This window comes from Tribolium castaneum, chromosome 3, assembly GCF_031307605.1.
Source record: "Tribolium castaneum strain GA2 chromosome 3, icTriCast1.1, whole genome shotgun sequence".
In the NCBI taxonomy this organism is placed as follows: Eukaryota; Metazoa; Arthropoda; class Insecta; order Coleoptera; family Tenebrionidae; genus Tribolium; species Tribolium castaneum.
The window spans coordinates 17,166,773-17,184,268 of NC_087396.1; the positions used below are offsets into that span (position 1 = coordinate 17,166,773).

At 34.2% G+C, this 17,496-nt stretch overlaps 1 protein-coding gene across 3 annotated transcripts in view; it reads left to right on the top strand.

Annotated features, from left to right (window-relative positions):
- The window catches only part of side-VI (sidestep VI), a 137,079-nt gene extending 126,204 nt beyond the window's left edge, over positions 1-10,875 (top strand). Inside the window, exons 10-15 of one of the 3 annotated variants that reach the window (XM_008201548.3) lie at positions 2,009-2,165; positions 4,474-5,070; positions 7,484-7,744; positions 8,691-8,845; positions 9,184-9,244; positions 10,078-10,211. In XM_008201548.3, coding sequence (XP_008199770.1) covers positions 2,009-2,165; positions 4,474-5,070; positions 7,484-7,744; positions 8,691-8,845; positions 9,184-9,216 — 1,203 coding nt within the window. In that variant the 3' untranslated portion in view covers positions 9,217-9,244; positions 10,078-10,211. Of the gene's footprint in view, positions 1-2,008; positions 2,166-4,473; positions 5,071-7,483; positions 7,745-8,690; positions 8,846-9,183; positions 9,245-9,628; positions 9,657-10,077 lie in introns of all 3 variants that reach the window. The other 2 variants (XM_015982029.2, XM_008201546.3) reach the window with 2 other exon arrangements.
- The last annotated feature ends 6,621 nt before the right edge of the window (positions 10,876-17,496 follow it).

The window sequence follows — 17,496 nt, forward strand, 5'->3', positions numbered from 1 at the left end:
CCGCTCGAGTTAATAAACTTTGTTGCTTGAGGGTCGTAAGCAGTGTGCATTTAGGTAAGTGTCGGTGGAGGAAAGATCTAGCCCTTCCGGCTATTTGTTAACTTTCAGGACATCCACAAGACCCCTCGTCAATATTAATGCTCTAGTTAATAATTGTGAAATGAAAAGAATTTGGAGCAGCCCCGGATTTTTCCAGGCAATGATTGAACGTTTCGCATTATCGAATAAACACCGACAGTTATTTATGTGCGGAATCGAAATGCTAAAAAGGACGTCCTTAGTTCAATAAAGCGCAGTCACGTCCTTGGAAAATATACAGCCGTCGAAGAGCATCGAAGTTTAGGCACAGCGAAGAAACAATTGTAGCGAATTCCTGATGTCTCATAGCATCCCTTTAATATCGCTGAATGGATGTATCCATTTCTCCACGTCAGACGCTTGTATTCGGACGGTATGCACGAATTACGCTACACCTCTTCCTGAAATGCTCTGGAATTCCAGAAACTCTAGACACGTCCAGACTTTTAGCTGTAATTACTGAACGCTGTTGTTGCGTTTCGCCCTGATATAATAAACACCGAGCTGTGCGCGGACATGATACTTGCCGGGTCATAACGTATACGTCAACTCCGTTGGACTCTTCCTCGCCGAGCGTCGGGAGAGGGCCATATTTCAGATTGGGTGGCGCAGAATTACCGAACTTTCCTACGACTAAAGTTCGTTTATTAATTGTAGTTCGGGCCTCTTCCAGATAAGTGTGTGGTCTCCAAGTCGAGATAAAAGACAAATAAGCAAGCAACTTGTGTGTATTTAGCACACAACCTCGCTACTTCGCTCTAATAAAGAGAAATTTCAGCATCGGCAAAAAATAAAGCTGTTTGCAAGCTTGCTGTTCTGTTTTATTGGTGTTGTTTCTTAGCGCGGTTTTTGTCACTGGCTACCAGACGTTATTAAATCAAACGCTAATTGTCTACAAGCGCTGAGACTTCTTAGACGGCGCAAGCAACGTTTTTGATGAAGATTCGACGAGACTTTAGATATATGAATAATTTAAGCGCTAATCTCCCCATCATAGGACATTTAACTTTAAAACATTACGCCGGAATTAACTAGCAAGTTTATATAAAAGCGATGGCAGTTCAAAGCACATGCTAAAGCTTCCGCTAGTTAAAAGCTTTGACTTAATTCGCATTTTTACTCAAATGCTTCCGCAGGGATTATGCAGCGTGTGTCAGAATTATTTCGAATAACTTACTGTAAACATACTAGATCAAAACAAAAAAATGTTCGGATTTCAAGATACAAGTATTTGAGTTTATTGCAATTTAATCCGTTGATCTGCATTTGATAAGCAATCTTTCTATTCATCTGAACATCGTCACAATTTTAGCAAGCCTTCTCTAGTTTGAGAGGGTTTAAAACTTTTATTGAAATGTTTACTAAGCACAAACTTATTTAATTTGCGAGTTTCTCGGAGAATTATGAAATATTCAATTGGTTATGATAAAAAAATCTCTATATTGGCTTTTGCAGTTGCGTTAATATTGATTTCTGCTATTTTTGCTTTACTGGGTTAGCTTATTTGGCTTGTTTTTGAGGAGGATCTCCTTCCCCTCCCTGCCTGAATCCGAGTTTATGCCCCGTTTGGTGTGAAAACAAAAACGAAGGGTATCATGTAGACGAATCGAAAGCTTAGAAAAAAGCGCGTTTTTGGGTTGTCGGTTAAATTGATTGATCTGTCCAACACGCAGTTCTCGTATTGAAAACGGAAACCATTAACAATTAATCGATTTACTAATTTACTGCTTGAGCGATCTTGTATTTTAGACGGAACGTATGTTTGTATCATAATTCCAGCGTAAAATTGTCGGATTAACGTCGAACATTTACGTCATCAGGTTCGAATAAAGACAACAATTATCCGATTCTTGGAGTTTCGAGAACGCGCTTTCAATTTATTTCGAATAGTTGGAGTAGTAAATATTTAAATTGTTTCATTTATTTGCAGGATCAAGTTATACAACATAATCAAAAGGGCGTTATTGTAAGTAGAGGGAACCTGGCTTTACAAGGAGTTACAAGGAGCCAAGCTGGAAATTATTCATGCGTAGCCTCCAACGTCGAAGGGGATGGTGATAGTAACAGGGTGGAACTCAAAATCATGTGTAAGTTTCACTCCCAAATTTAACCCCAATTTCATCAATATTTATCAACTGCTTTACACGAACATTTTTTAACACCAACAAAATATAAATTTTCTTCTATGGTGCTCGTGAAAACTAACAAGGTTTAACAAAAGATAAATTTTCTGCAAATTCTTAGAAAGACTGAAAATTCCTCGTTCCGTCCGTGAGAAATTGTCTCTACAAATTCGCCGCGTTTAATGTTGCCTGTGTTCAGGCCTAATTACCACATAACATTCAACCTAATTTATGGATATGTACGAATTCCTACCTTTTTTCAGAGCTTTTTGTAAAAATGTAGTAGAAATAAAACATCACCGTTGGGCTTTGTGCACTGTTCAATTTGTAATAGCCCAGTAATGTTTCTCAATTTTGATATTCTGTTTGAACGTGTAAACAACTTCAGGTATTATTAGCTTATTCATGAATTATTTATTATTCTGTTTTATTTAAACGTATATTAAAAACCTCGCTTAAGGTAATAACTAAGAATATTAACATCTATTTTCATTGCTCAATAAATGGACTCATGAACTTACTCGTACCAATATTGCAAGGTATCTTATTCTAGGAAACTATTTTATTTTAATCTTGCTAGAATATTGTAGAAATAAATATGTAAAGATGACGTTTCATTTTTTTCAAACCCTTGTAAATAAGAAGCACTGCAACTTTCCTATTTATGTGAATAAAACTTACGATTCATTTTATCCTAAATAATTCCACATCAATAACAAATAATGGAAAGTTTCACAATGCAATAAGTAATTCTTACAGTTTACAGTCTACTACGGCAAACAATGCTATTAAAATAATATATTAAAAATCAAGTTTTATAAGACCAGCCTTGAAGCATGAATTTGATTTCAAAAACGAGTGGCGTTAGCCACGAGTTATTTGAAAAAATGAGTGCTTCAGGGTCTTAAGAAACGAGTTTTTTATACTACCTTTTGTAATTTGTTCTCTTTTTGACGTTTTTAAACAGAAATTTTTATTTCAATCAATTTAGGGATCTTTGTGACAAGTGGTAATTTCGCAATTTGCAAAGTGAAAATGTGAGTTAAGATTTTTCTCTTTTCTAAATTCAGTCAAAAAGCAGGAGTATAATAATAAAAAAGAAAATAAAAATAATGAAGATAAAAAAAGATAATAAAGGTAATCTTGCAAGAACGCCCTTTGAAATTTGGGAAATTGGCAAAAATACGGTCACGAATTAGCTTCCTGCCAACCTAAAAATTTTCGTAAAATGTTCCGTCAAATGACTACTATGACATCGCACTTGATGACATTGCGTGCTTTAATATGCCTATTAAAGTGTCTAAATGGCGGTAAATTACAAAATAGTATATTGAAAAAAGTTTCATAAGACCAGTCTTCAAGCCCGAATTCAGTTTTTTGAAAGAATGAGTGCTTTAAGGTTTTATGAAACGTGGTTTTTATACTATTTTTTGTAATTTGCCCCTTTTTTGCCGTTTTTAATCAAAAATTGTAATTTAAGTCTATTTAGGGATTCTTGTGACAGTTTGCAGTTTGTGAAATTTGTAAAAATACTGTCGAGAATTTACTCCTTTCTCACCCAAAAATTTTTGTAAAGTGTTTCGTCAAATAATGGCTATTATGACATCGCACTTGATGACCTTGCGTGCTTTAAGATGCCTATTAAAGTATCAAAATGGCGGCAGATTACAAAAAAAATATTTTTGTCCAAGTGCAGCTCAATGATTAATTTTCGTAATTGTTAAAACTTTGTTAATACCAATGCAAATAGTTTAGGTACTAAATAGCATTTTAGATTTTTTAAATTTTTTATTTTGTTTTATATTCTTCCACCCACTGGCACGGTTTTGTGTTCCAATTTCTGCAATTTTGTTTTAATAAGATACGGTGCTTGAATTTTATATTTTATATAGATTCAGCAAGTGCTGACTACTCCTCCAAACGTAATCGTAAAGTCGCATAAAGTTTTTAGAGAACTGTTGTTTGAGTACTTTTTGTAAGAAATAAACTGGTAAATGAGTGGGCACTTGAATTGTGTAGATTGAGAGTAATAAACCGTTTTATGGCTGCGAGTAAAACACTTCGGTAAAATTTTAACGTCGAGCTAAATACATGTTGACCACCTTATCAAAGATCTTTAACTTTTATAGTATCATTAATTCTAGTGGCTCTTTAATGGGTTTTCGTTAATTCCGATTACTTCTAAGTTGCCTTAATGGCTCGGGCCGAGTCTTTTGTGATCCTCCGTTAAAAACCCGATTGAATCAGTTGTTAGCAGAGTTCCTCCTTTCAGACAAGCCCGTATGCCGTCCCGAACAAAAGCGCATTTACGGCGTGGCCCGCCACGAGAATGCCAAAATCCTGTGCGAGGTGGAGTCTTATCCGCCCCCCGACAGTTTCAAATGGTCTTTCAATAACTCCGCGGAGAACGTGGACGTGCCCCAAATGCGCTACCATTCGGGCGTGCACCACTTCACGTCCACTCTGACATACACCCCCATGAACGAGCTGGACTACGGCACTGTCATGTGCTGGGCCAACAACTTGGCCGGGAGGCAGCTGGAGCCGTGCATCTTTCACGTCATCGCCGCCGGCAAACCGGACCCTCCCTTCAACTGCACCATCATGAACCAGACCAGCGAATCGCTGGACGTCGAGTGCTCGGAGGGGTTCGATGGGGGCCAACCGCAGTTTTTTCTGCTGGAAGTTTACGACCAGCAGACCGACGCGCTGCAGGCCAATGTGTCCGCTAAGTTCCCTTTGTTTACCGTCAGCGGACTCGACCCGGGAAAGATACTCAAAATGGTGGTCTACGCCGCCAACTCCAAGGGAAAGAGCGAGTCCGTCATGCTGGAGGGCCTGATGCTCAAAGCCGCCGAAAAGCAAACAGGTATGACTAGAATATTCCGAATTTCTAGGTTGGCTAATAGTCACTACTACCATACGATCATTTGAATTTATAATTAGAATGGGCTTTATTATTTTTTTAACTTGTATGAAAACGCTGAATATCATAATTAATCATGCTGAAAAGTCAACTAATATGATTTCGAATGGCAACATTCAATTAGAACATATTTTTTTCTTAAGTTTGCAATCCAATTACAAAGAAAAAAAACGCTTACTCTAATTACAAATTTAAGTGATGGCATGTTATTATTATTATTATTATTATTATTATTATTATTATTATTATTATTATTATTATTATTATTATTATTATTATTAAATAAATAATAGTACAAGGTGTTTCAAGTTTTAGAGCCAGTTAAAAAATAAAAAAATAAAAAAATAAATAAAGTTGGCTAAAAGAAAAAAAATATCTCAAACGATAGAGTTTCCAATAACATACTTCAATCTGTTATCCTAAATTTTTATGCTATGAGTGTGAAATACAAATTACTACATTACAATTGTTTTTCAAATCATTGTAATAGTTTTTTTATAATAAAAATTTTTCTTTTTTAAGTGAGAATTCCGGAATAGAAATAGTAAAAAACCTATTGCGTTTTGCGCAAATGTTTTTTTTTAGGCAACTGAAAAAATTTACTTTTTTAAAAATTTTCTTCGGCTGATTTGACGACTTCACTGCGTTCGTAGGTCAATATACCAGCCTGGGCAATTTAAGCTTCGCTTATACTTATAATAATATTACCGATTTTTTTGAGAAAAAACGAACAGTGTTAGTTATAAAAAATTGATTTTACCGGTTGCCTGGGTAGATAAAAATTGGTACATTTCAGAAATTACATAGAAATGAAATAATTAAATGTGGTAAATTTAAATTTCAGGACCGCTTGAGATCCTACAGTTTTTTATTTATAAACAGTATAATATATACTGGCTGATTTTTAAATTGATCGACAAATTTTATCACAGCTTTCCAAAGATAAATAGAGAGGATCTGTACTATATTTACGTTTTTATTTTGTAGTGGTAGAAACCCTTTAATTCCTGCTATTTACTACCATGAATAAAATTTTGTTGGTCTGTTTAAGAATGTACAGTATATTATGTGTTTGTATTCATAGTTTTTTGTATTTTGTGTTTTACTTTATTTTGTTTTATTTCAACAGAAATAATTAGTACAGATGTAACAAGTTTGATATTTGCTTTTTAAAGTGGTAAGAGTTTCATTTTTTTTAAATTCTTAGTTTTCTTAGTTTTTTTTTAAGCATGTCTTAGATATGGTAATCTCAATAATGGTAATATTTTTTTTGCGGGAGTCATAGGGGGAATTCTACTCATAATTATACTCATATATTAAGAATTCTCTTAATTTCTTCCAATCCACTCATTCAACTGTTTATTCCCTCTTGTGTGTTTTGTTTCATATACTTCGCCGAAACCAAAAGTAAAACAAAAGTGTTTTCTTGTTTTTTTTCATTTCGTTGGATATTTTATGTTTTTGACTTATTTTTATAAAGCGACAGTTTACTTATAAAAAGTTGCGATACTACCAGAAATGAGAACAATTTACAAAAAATTTATTTTTGTAGAAATTTATTTTAGTAAGAAATAAAATTATTTATCTATTAAGACTCTAATAATTCGCTTGGTATATAAATAAATATTTCACTACAATTTAAAATGTTTTTTGATAGAAGAAAATTGGTCAGTATGCAAATTAAGTAGATCCATAAAACTTCGACGTTCATTTTCTCTAAATAAAAAACATCTTAATGGATAATTCTGGATGTTATTTATAAAGAAATTAAATCGTATTCTTGTTTTTAACGTTAATGTTATAAATAGTTAGTCAGTGTTTGACTATCAATAATCTCAAACGAGTAAACAAAAACTGGAATAGCAAAAGTGTTTGTGCCTTTTATGAAATCTTTTAAATTTAATTGTGTTTTAACTAATTGTTTACCTAGATCTTGTAATATATCATAATGTGGTTGTCTGAAAGCCAAGCATTTATTCAAATCGTCGTTATTTGGGTTTTTTTAATTTTTAGTTACAAAATTAAGGGCCGGTTTACGGAACGTTCTAATCGCATCTAATCGCATTGCATTTTAAATGGCAACTTAATTTGAATGAGTTTTATTTGGAAATAAATTTTAATTTCGCTTTCTGTAAACCGGGCCTTAATTTTTGAATTTTTTCTACTAACTGCTACAATTTTGCATTTGCCTACCTCAAATGACATTCCAGTATTTAAAAAAAACATTAATTTAAGTAACAAAATTAGCCGTTCAGTTGTTACTTTTTAGTTTTTTTATTATTAGGTATTGTTGCTAATGTTATTATTAGACGATTTTTTTCCTCTAGTTAGCACTGTGCTTGAAATTGTGTTTCAGTTTTGTCGCTGGGAACGCGGGATCAGCTGGAAATCGCGCCAATTCTGGGAATATTAGTGGCCATTGTGACCGCACTCCTCCTGGTGACGGTCGTAATTCTGGGGGCTCTCAAAGTGCGAGCTGCGCATCGCGAGGGCTCTCGAGCTCTTAGACCTGGCTTCCTGCCCGTCAAGGAGAAAGTCACATTGCCGTTACGGTCCGAATCCGAGGATTTGTTTGAGAAAGACGATAAAAATCCAGATGTTATTCCGGCTAATAAAGGTAAATTTATTTCGCGTCGTTGCTTGCTTTCGAATGTTCGATTCGGGCTAACGATGTCGTTTCCAGACCCGATGCAAAATGATTATTTTTCATATATTATTTACGTTTACGGACGTGTTGGCCGAAAGCCAGTTGCTGGTTCCATTAATGTCGTTACATTGAAATTCGATCATCAAATTATTTTTGAAATGTCTAAATTTGGTGGATGCGCCGGGCTGTATTCATAATTTATATGCCATCCATTTAGACACACTTCGGAACAAAATGATCAAACCAAACCTTTCCATATTAATAAATCAGAGAGTGGTATTGTTCGCTACTTAAAAGTAAAAGTAAAATTTTAAAAATGTGTGGCATTTATTGCGGCAGTTTCTCGGATAATGCAAATACTCTTCTGCTTCTTGCACCGAAATTGCCAGAAGCTACAAAACCTGGCTCATATCTCACAACATTTTCCGAATATTTGCTTTCACCTCTCACAATTTTATTCTAAACTATTCTCTTGCAAAATTTCATGAAATTTTACATCGTTGTATCGCAAATTCGTTCATTGTCCAAAGCATTTCGCAGTGCAGACATAAATGATGTTTGACGCTGTGCGGATGCAAGCTTAAAAGCCGGAACATTTTGTTGACAACGTTGAGTTTTTATTTTACGCTTCGTCTAAATCTTTTCATTCTCTCGCTTAGTTCATTATGAACATAGTGGATAAAAATCCGACTTGTCACGTTTGAGAAAAAAAACAATAAATTAGCTTCAAGTCAATAATAACACCAATGTTTATCTCTCATAACTATTAATCAAGTAAAGTTTATAACTGATAATTTACGAAGCATCGCAGATGCAAGATATTAATGGAATGTGCGCGCTGCTTCATAAATTAATAATTAGTTTTTGACTTTGTGGTGTTTCTGTTCTAAACATATTTTTATTACATCTGTTTCAGACTCCGATTATCAACTGGGGTCAGCCGCTCAAACTCCCGGTTTGAATAATTCAGTGACAGCTACAACTGAGTACGAAACATCACCCCCTCAGCAGAATCTCACGCCCCTCGCAGAAGCCTTCATGGCTAGAGATCGAGCTTTCGCCTCCCAACATGTAAGTTAGCATAATAATTGATTCTACGAGAGCTTTTAACTTGCCGTTCGCATACTTGTTGTTGTTTGAAGCTAGTTCGGGATGTAGTTTATTAGGATCAACCCTGAATTTACATGTTTGTTTTAATTTAGTTCGACGATAAAGTTTCTTATATTCAAATTTATTCAATTTCTGGTGGAATATTTTGCATATCTTAGTGGGGCTCGCTCGATGTTTACAACGAATTATACGACCTTTTTACGACGACGAAATTATTTTTAACGCCATTAGGACTGTTTTACGCACTTTTTATTTTTTTACGGCTTGATTCACTTGAGTGTGTTTTTTTATTTTTTTAGGGTAGCTATTGGCAGTATACTGACATTTACTAAACTAAGTTACTTGAAAAGGGGACGATAGGTATTATGAATAATACACAATTTTTGGCTTCAACCTCACTCCTGAGCTTTTCTTTATTCGTTTCAAACTGTTTTTAAATATTCAAAACAAGACATGATTTCCCATTTATACCCATTTTATGTTGAAAAAACAATTTAGTTTTAGAAATTATCAACTCGTGTTTTTTCCTTAATACAAATAACACAAATAATTTTACGACTCAGCAATTTCTTCGTTTGGAATCAAAGCAGATCCCTCTCGAGTTCTTTGTTGTCTATTGAAGCCTCACCATCAGACTGACATAAAGATGACAAGGGTATGACTACATAAAAAGGGATAACATGACATTGATTTTTTAATTCCGTAAGATTCTAGCAGAATAATATCATTTTTATTCATTTTTAGTGACATTAGAAAGGGCTAAGCCACATAGGTATGTTTGTAAACATGTTTAAGCTACAACGTACCTTTTGCATACTAGACCTTCTTTAGGCCGGTCAAATTAAATTAAATTTCTGCTCTCATTTTTCGTAATTTGACTGGTCTGGTTTTAGTCAGTTTTTAGCGTTGAGTAGTTAGTTCTTAGTTTGTTTTAGACAGTACTTACTTTTTCAAATATTAGAAAGTATTCCTCTCAAAGCATGGCACTAGATTATGTTGCAACAGTAAAAATATTTGTCGACTAAATAATAAATTAAATATTTATAAACAGTTTGAAACTAAAACTAAACTTCTGAAACTTTTCCTCTTCTACCTTTCGATATTTCCGCATGTTGTCTTTTAAAAATATTTTCGAGAGCATGTCGCTTTGCTTCGAAAGTGGGATAAGAGCTCTAAAGTATAAATTTCTGCAGGGCAACGAGGTGACTTATGCAGAGCTGTCTCTGGCACGTCCGAACTCTCTGGAGACGATGAAAAACGGCGGTAGCCAATACGGCACTCTTCGTAATCGCGAAGATTCGACGATATACGCCCAGATAGACCACGGCAGACGACTGCCGCCCCCAATTCCCGGCAAAACTTCGCCCCTGGTGTCTCCCGTGTCTTCTCTCTTTCCTTCCGCCAAACAGGGGCTCTACCACCGGGACGCCGTGACGGTTCGAACGCCTCTCATGGGCTGCCAGCAGGAAAGTTGTGTCTAAACCGAGTGTAAATAGTGCGTAATCGACGAATATGACATATCTGATGTACACATCATATCGGGTCTACGTGTCTTTCTAATCACATCATGTCTGTGTGTATATCAATTGTATATCGTAACTTATGGAGGGGTTCGCGGCCATATCATCCCTTTGTAATCTTCATTTCTAGTCATGTACGGATTACCAAACTTTTCTAAACTAGTGAATGTATTTTGTACAGAGACGATTTTTTATAGACTGATTTCGAAACGGAGGCAATGAGTGAGCGAGTGGAAAGTCTGTAGGCACAAATTTGTATTATAATGTACATACACAATTTTAAAACATTGTTATCTTAATGAATGTGATATCATGCGCTTCGGTGCCGGAGCTGCTGTGGTATAATAATGAAATTATATAAATTATATACGATTCGTTTAATGTTTCAAGTTTACTATGTCTCTATAAGACGATCTGTAACTTATGTAAACATGGTAAGGATATCAAAATAAAGTGTTTATTGCTATGTAACCAGTGTTTTATTTCTTTTGTTCGGTAAATATTTAAGCAATACGTAGTACGTCAAAATTATTTATGCTAAACGGGTGTTGTAAATTCTGTATAATAGAGATGTTTGTTGAAATTACATATTCCGAAAGTATTTTAATATTCAATGAGCAATAAAATTTTGGTTTTATGAGACACATAGGATTACACTTTAAATTATTTACAATTTAATAATAATAAAAGAAAACAAATGTAATTTGTGTAACATAAATTGCATTTATTAAAAATTTTACAATATTGGGCATGATTTAAACATAAATTTAAAAATTCATAACAAGCCGTCACACAAAAATATTATGGTCTTTCATATTATGCATTGTTTTTAATATTCCGAAACAAAACGTTTTCTTTAAATATCTTCTACTCTTTTGTGTTTTGAATAAAACTTTAGAATAAACATGAAAGTCATAACAAAAACTTTTTCGGTCTTTCGACTAACTTATACCCGGGTTCTGGAGTGATTAAACTTCAACTAAATTTTATCGCCCACTTCGTTACTAAGAAAATACTTATCTAATTGTTGCTATGTTTTAACTAAAGTTTGAATGTATCTTTCCGGTAAATATGTTTCCAGAAACTGGGTCGTAATAGTTAGTTACCTAACGAGTTTGGAAAGTGCGAACGTGGGAAATTGCTTTACAAACAAGTTAGGTACAATATTTTTTGTATCAAATACAAATTAAACATATTTTTTTGATAATTCAGTTATTTTTGCTGACGGGTTGGTGACAGGTCAAACAATCATCAAATTGACATGAACAGTCGCTTATCATAAAAAAGTATCGTTTCTATCTCAACGGTAGCGATAACCAACCTATTAAATGTCCCTTTCTTTGTTGCAAAGTAAAAAACACCGCAGTGCGGAAAAGTCCGTTTTCCACACGCTGGAGCGTCTGGGAAATACCTATCTAAAAGCTATAACTACAAAAAGTGTTTTTAGCATAACGGACTTTGACTGAACATTTTACGAAAATTTTTAGGTTGGCAAAACGCAAATTCGCAAACATATTTTTGTCAGTTTCACAAACTGACAGATGTTGGATAAAACAAAAAATTTAGATAAATTTTTACTTTCAAAATTGAGACTTTACAAACTGTCACAAAAATTCCTAACCGATTGAAATTGTTTTAAACGGCATAAAAAATAGTATAAAAAACACGTTTCATAAAACCTTTAAGCATTCATACTTCAAAATAACTCTTGGCTAACGCCACTTGTTTTTGAAACTTGGATTCGTGCTCCAGGATTGCCTTTATGAAACTCATTTTTTAATATACTATTTAAAATGTCCTAACTACATGTTACCATACCTAATTGATAAAAGTTGTTATTTTCTTTTTAGTCATCTTTAAACAAAATGAATTTAAAATTTGCAACTTATTTTTCATACACCGAGGAAATAAACATTATTCGTATAACCACCTTCAACATATTAATAACAGTGGAGAATATAATTACACGTCAGTAAAAGCTCACACTAGGTTCTAAATTTCAGGAAAATGTAAATTTACCAATTGCTAACAAAGCTCTGTAACCGAAAACCTTGAATAGACAGTGTGTTTGTTCAACATTACTAAAACATCTAGAACACCTGTCTACTTGTCTACTGTCTAAAGCATAAAATTGTAATAACGCAAAAGCTGTTTTGCTTTTCTTTTAGTTTTTTAATGAAAGAAAGTTGCTAAATAAACAGTGACAACCTGCAAAGGCATTCAATTTAGATCGCCATTTGATTACATTCTTTTGCCACATCGAACGTCGATCCTGCAGTGATATTGGCTGCTAAACGGCAGATGTTCTGACAGGAAACACGCTTCCATTAGTAGTTTTCTTTCACAGTTTATCCTGCTGTTATCCAACATCTCGGATATCAACATTGCATGTCTACTTAAAATGTTCCGGCACTTGATGCTCCACTTTTAAGCCGGAGCTGCATTTATTGCAAGCACTACTCTTTCCAACTTTGAGTAAAATAAACAAGCAGGAGATGAAGAATACTTGCAGTGGAATATTTAGGAATTTGCACGAGCTGGATGAGTTTATTGAATATATTTCTTGCGTTATCAGTGTTTATCGGTTCAAAAATTCCATTAAACATTCTCTAGAGTCCCTATCTGAAATGAAAATTTTTTGCAATATTACAAACATAATAAAACTCTTTTAAAATTAAGTCATGTGTAGTAAATCAGTCGAATTTATCTAAATTTAAATCAGTGCTTCACAATTTAACGGAAATGAACGGTCATAATCGTACTTGCGACGAAGAACGAATATTTTTCGGTGCACCACTACAGCGAAAATATCACTGTTTTATGCTAATTGAATCACATTTTTATTGTTTAGCGACAAAAACCATTAAAAGGCCATGTTGAACAATGTCCCGACTAAATTATGGAACATAAATCTTCGCCGTAATTATTTTTAAAAAGACTCAGAGAAAGAGGGTCTTGTCATTACGAGATTATTACGATAGCGAGACCTTTCCTTTTCTTTCCGTTTCGTTATGGCAAGATATTTGTCTTGTTTATAAAGATGCAACCGCCTCGAACTCCATTCTCTTCCCTCTAATCAATACTCTACAACTTTTCTGCATTTCAACAAATTATCGGTCATTCTCGACCCCTTTGTTTGCTGGCGAGCTGCAAAGTGATAGAGCAAATGTAATCGCGGACCAATGGTAAAATGCTGTGCTCTCAGGGTGGAATTAATTACAGCTTCATTAAAACGTTAAACGGCCGACGATTGTCCTGGTTAGAGCCTAGTCTCTCGGAAATATCCGATCCAATAATCGATCTGATTGGTCAATATGTCATCAATCAGTCAAAGGCCAGTGATTGGAATGTTTAATTCCACGTTCTCGACGACAGAGAGCGGGAGGATCGCCAGGATTAGTGTCCTTTGAAACAAAGAAAGGGTGGAACTCGACCATTCTTGGTCTCAATCGAACCGCTTTGAATCAACACGTTAAAGGCGCCGGTTTGCAACAAAGACAATTAGATTAATCGACGCACTCAAATTTAAACGGAGATTTCAGAAGATACCCCTTCTTTTTGAAGCGATTACCGAGATCTTGACAAACGGGGGCGAGAAGCCGGAACGGGCTTTGTTGGCGAGTTTCACGCCGATTTTGGAAGAAAGGGTATTGGAAAAGGAATAAACTTTATCCACGGCTTAGATAATGAGAAAGATGTAATACCACGAATTGTATGGATTTCGCCTTTGATGAATTATTCAATACAAATTGGAAAATTTAGGTATATTTTTTATCTACTTTAATAATTTGGTTTTATTAAACTTATTATATGACTTATCTAGAGAACGCCAGATAGAATATTATTTAAAAAAAAACTAAATCTAATATGTTAAGTTTATTTTTTCTTTAATAATTCCATTAAAAAAATATCGGGAATGTACTAAAGCTTCTGCCATCTTTCATTTTCTAAACGCTGTTAAAATACAATGCTAGATGGTCCTACAAGCTTAATAAAGCTTCCTGTACTACTTCTTTATTGAAAGATCTTCTAAGACAGAAACCCTTTTACCAAAATGAATGAGCACAATGTGCGTTTATTCTATATTTGATTTCAATGTGGGTACGCTAATTTTTTAATGTACACAATTTTCTTGTTTTTATTAATTTAAAGCCTACGGGCGCCATCTAGCCCAAGCTTTCCTAACACAACAGAAAACGTTGGTAGGAGTAGGACGCTATGATGCCCGGATTCAAAGAAGAGTTCTCTCGAATTTCGTAATTGCACTTTCGAAAACTCAACATAAAAGATGTCTTCAGTTGTCTGAAATTCATTGTGTGCAAGCTTGCCCCAAAAGCTCAAGTATTTAAGCAAGAATGTGTTTTGTATCACGCAAATAATAAAGCTCTTTCGTCACAAATTGAATTAGAGTTTATATATTAATCCGTTCCTTTCATACAAGTATTCAGAAAATGAAAGCACTGACGCTGATTAAACAAAAGACATACATCAACGTAGTGCTTCAGAATAATCATTTAAATTACTGTCTCTCTTCCAGTCATCTTCTCAACGAACGCTCGTTACATGTCAGCATTGACAACATATTTTAACAAAACCTTCCATTATATAAAAGCCACTATTATTATCTACAAGTCACAATCCACGTCATGTGAATGATGGATTAGAGATCCTAAAGACGAATTTACTATAATTTATAACAGCCACATTCTCGGCCAGAAAATCACCATCGAATGTAATTTTTTTACACACGCTAGAACAAGCAAAGCCGAGATACCACGAGCATTATTAAGTCTGGCTTCATTAAATTCGATTTTTACGCGCCACTGAATAAATAAATGATAATTCAATTTTAATTAAAAACGAAAAAACTAAATGTTAATTTATTGATCGACTTGAAATTGGCCAAACGCAATTATAAACTAGTTATTTTTTTAGAAGAATGTACTTTAATGCAATTTAGCATACGAAAATACAATAAATACACTTCGAAAAAATAAATCCTGAATCTACATTAACCTTTTTACAATACAATAACAAGCAATAATAATTAGGTATCTACATTGAGTATGGATTTTTAAAAAACTTAATAGCATACTATTTGTTTCCAACATTGTAAACAAAATATTTTCATAAAATAAAAAACTTTTTATACGTCGTTTTGAGACAAACTACTGTTGTATCGTTAAAATAATTAGTTTCTTTATATCATTAACTGCAAAAAAAAGGATTTCTGTCTCAGATTTCTTTGAAAGCAGCTAAGCTCTAGAGAGATCTTTTATTCTGTCTAGAACAATTTCAATTTAAATATTACTATTGTTAGAAAAATGAAATCGGCATTTCTTAGCTAAAGTTAACCCGACAAAAATTAAAAACCGAATAATTGATCGACACAAGTACTAGACAGACCTTCATCTCAAGTGAGAGCATCATCATTCGGGAACGAATGATGATGTAGTAACATACTCTCAACCCTCAAAATTGGTATCGATATATCATTGATAAATTCTTAATTTTTGCATTCAAAATACTTTTTTATTAGAGATTTTGTTTAGATACGACCTAATCTAATCTAGAGCTGTTTTTTAGAAATTAATTAAAACCAAACTTTAAATAACCAATTTATTTAAAATTTGAGTAGAGGGTGAGAGCTTAGGTAATTTTGTAAAAGCGGAAGTAATATAGGTAAGCCACTCTATGTCATTTTAATCCTATAATTGCCCTCATGAAACGAGCACTTTGTCATGATATAAACAATTAAAATCATAAAAGAACATCTCATTTGACGAGGCAGTAAAGCTCAATTGCGTTATAAATTACCTTGAGACATGTCACCATTATGGAAATCAGACACCGTTTTCCACCAACGAGATTTTAACAGGGCGAACAATTAAAAAAGGGCTGATTTGGGACCAACGCAAGCAGCGAAATGATTGTAATCTTAATTGTGTATATTTAGAGATGTATGTTTTCGTTTATTACAGCTCTCATATAAAGGATATTTGGTTCTTTTTTCCCGATTTCACTTTGAAACGGAAGTCGCGTGAACCGAACCGGATATAACTAATGGCGGCAAAACGTCGTAATATAAAGAAATACAAGATAAAGTTAGTTTATTTTATATAAGCTTTTAGACTTGTATCTTCACGAACTGTCCATTTGTTATTCCAAATAAATTACGGCAAACAAAGCAGCGTTGAAATTTTCACAAAAATATCTGAAAAAATTTTGCTGCGTTGTCAAGTCGCGGAATTTATGGCGACGCTCGTAAGTTCTTGTGATGTCTTGTTTCATATATACATAAAAAACGGGGTAAACCTTTCCGAAATTAATTTTCCCTAAAAGCCAGTAATACAGATATACCTCAATGCTTACGACCTTGGATATAACTAAGCTGTCGTGTGGATGATACACTGCTGCAGTAAATCACGTTAGGCCCCAGATCCTCCTGCACGACCTTCCAGAGCTCCTCCTGCTTCAACGCCGTATGCCACCGAGGATACGCTCTTCTAATACACTCTAAGCAGGCTCAATTCCATACAGACATACTCTTAGTCTCGGGAAAAGTTATTGCACCTGCCGGAATTTATTGCCCAACTATCGTCAAAGTTTTGAAGCTTTTCGGGATTATTTAAACAAGAAATTTCAATTCGCCGGCCGAATGGCAATTAGCGCCGAAAAACCCAGCGAGTTTTGAAATTAATTATGGCTTAAGGGGATATCAAAACTAGTTCATCATAAATCATAATTGGCATGTACACTCACCAGTTTTATTCCATTATTTTAGAGCACTTCTGTAATCAATGTGAGCGTTACAAGCGTTCTTCAGCTCTGAATACGGCCACTTTTAATGAATCCGATTGACGATTCAATTGATACATTCTAGTGTGTGGATTAATGATTTTGATCTGTATGGGAGAGTAATCAGATTTGCTCAGGTTTTAAAATTTAATTAAGCCATTGATCAGACACAAATGAAATTTTAATCAGCAGGTGCCCACACCCACAATTTTATTATTACACTCGTCATAAATCATAAGATGTAGTAGAGTTATCATAAAAATTCCCTCTAGGTCCCGGCTGGTTTTTTCCAGT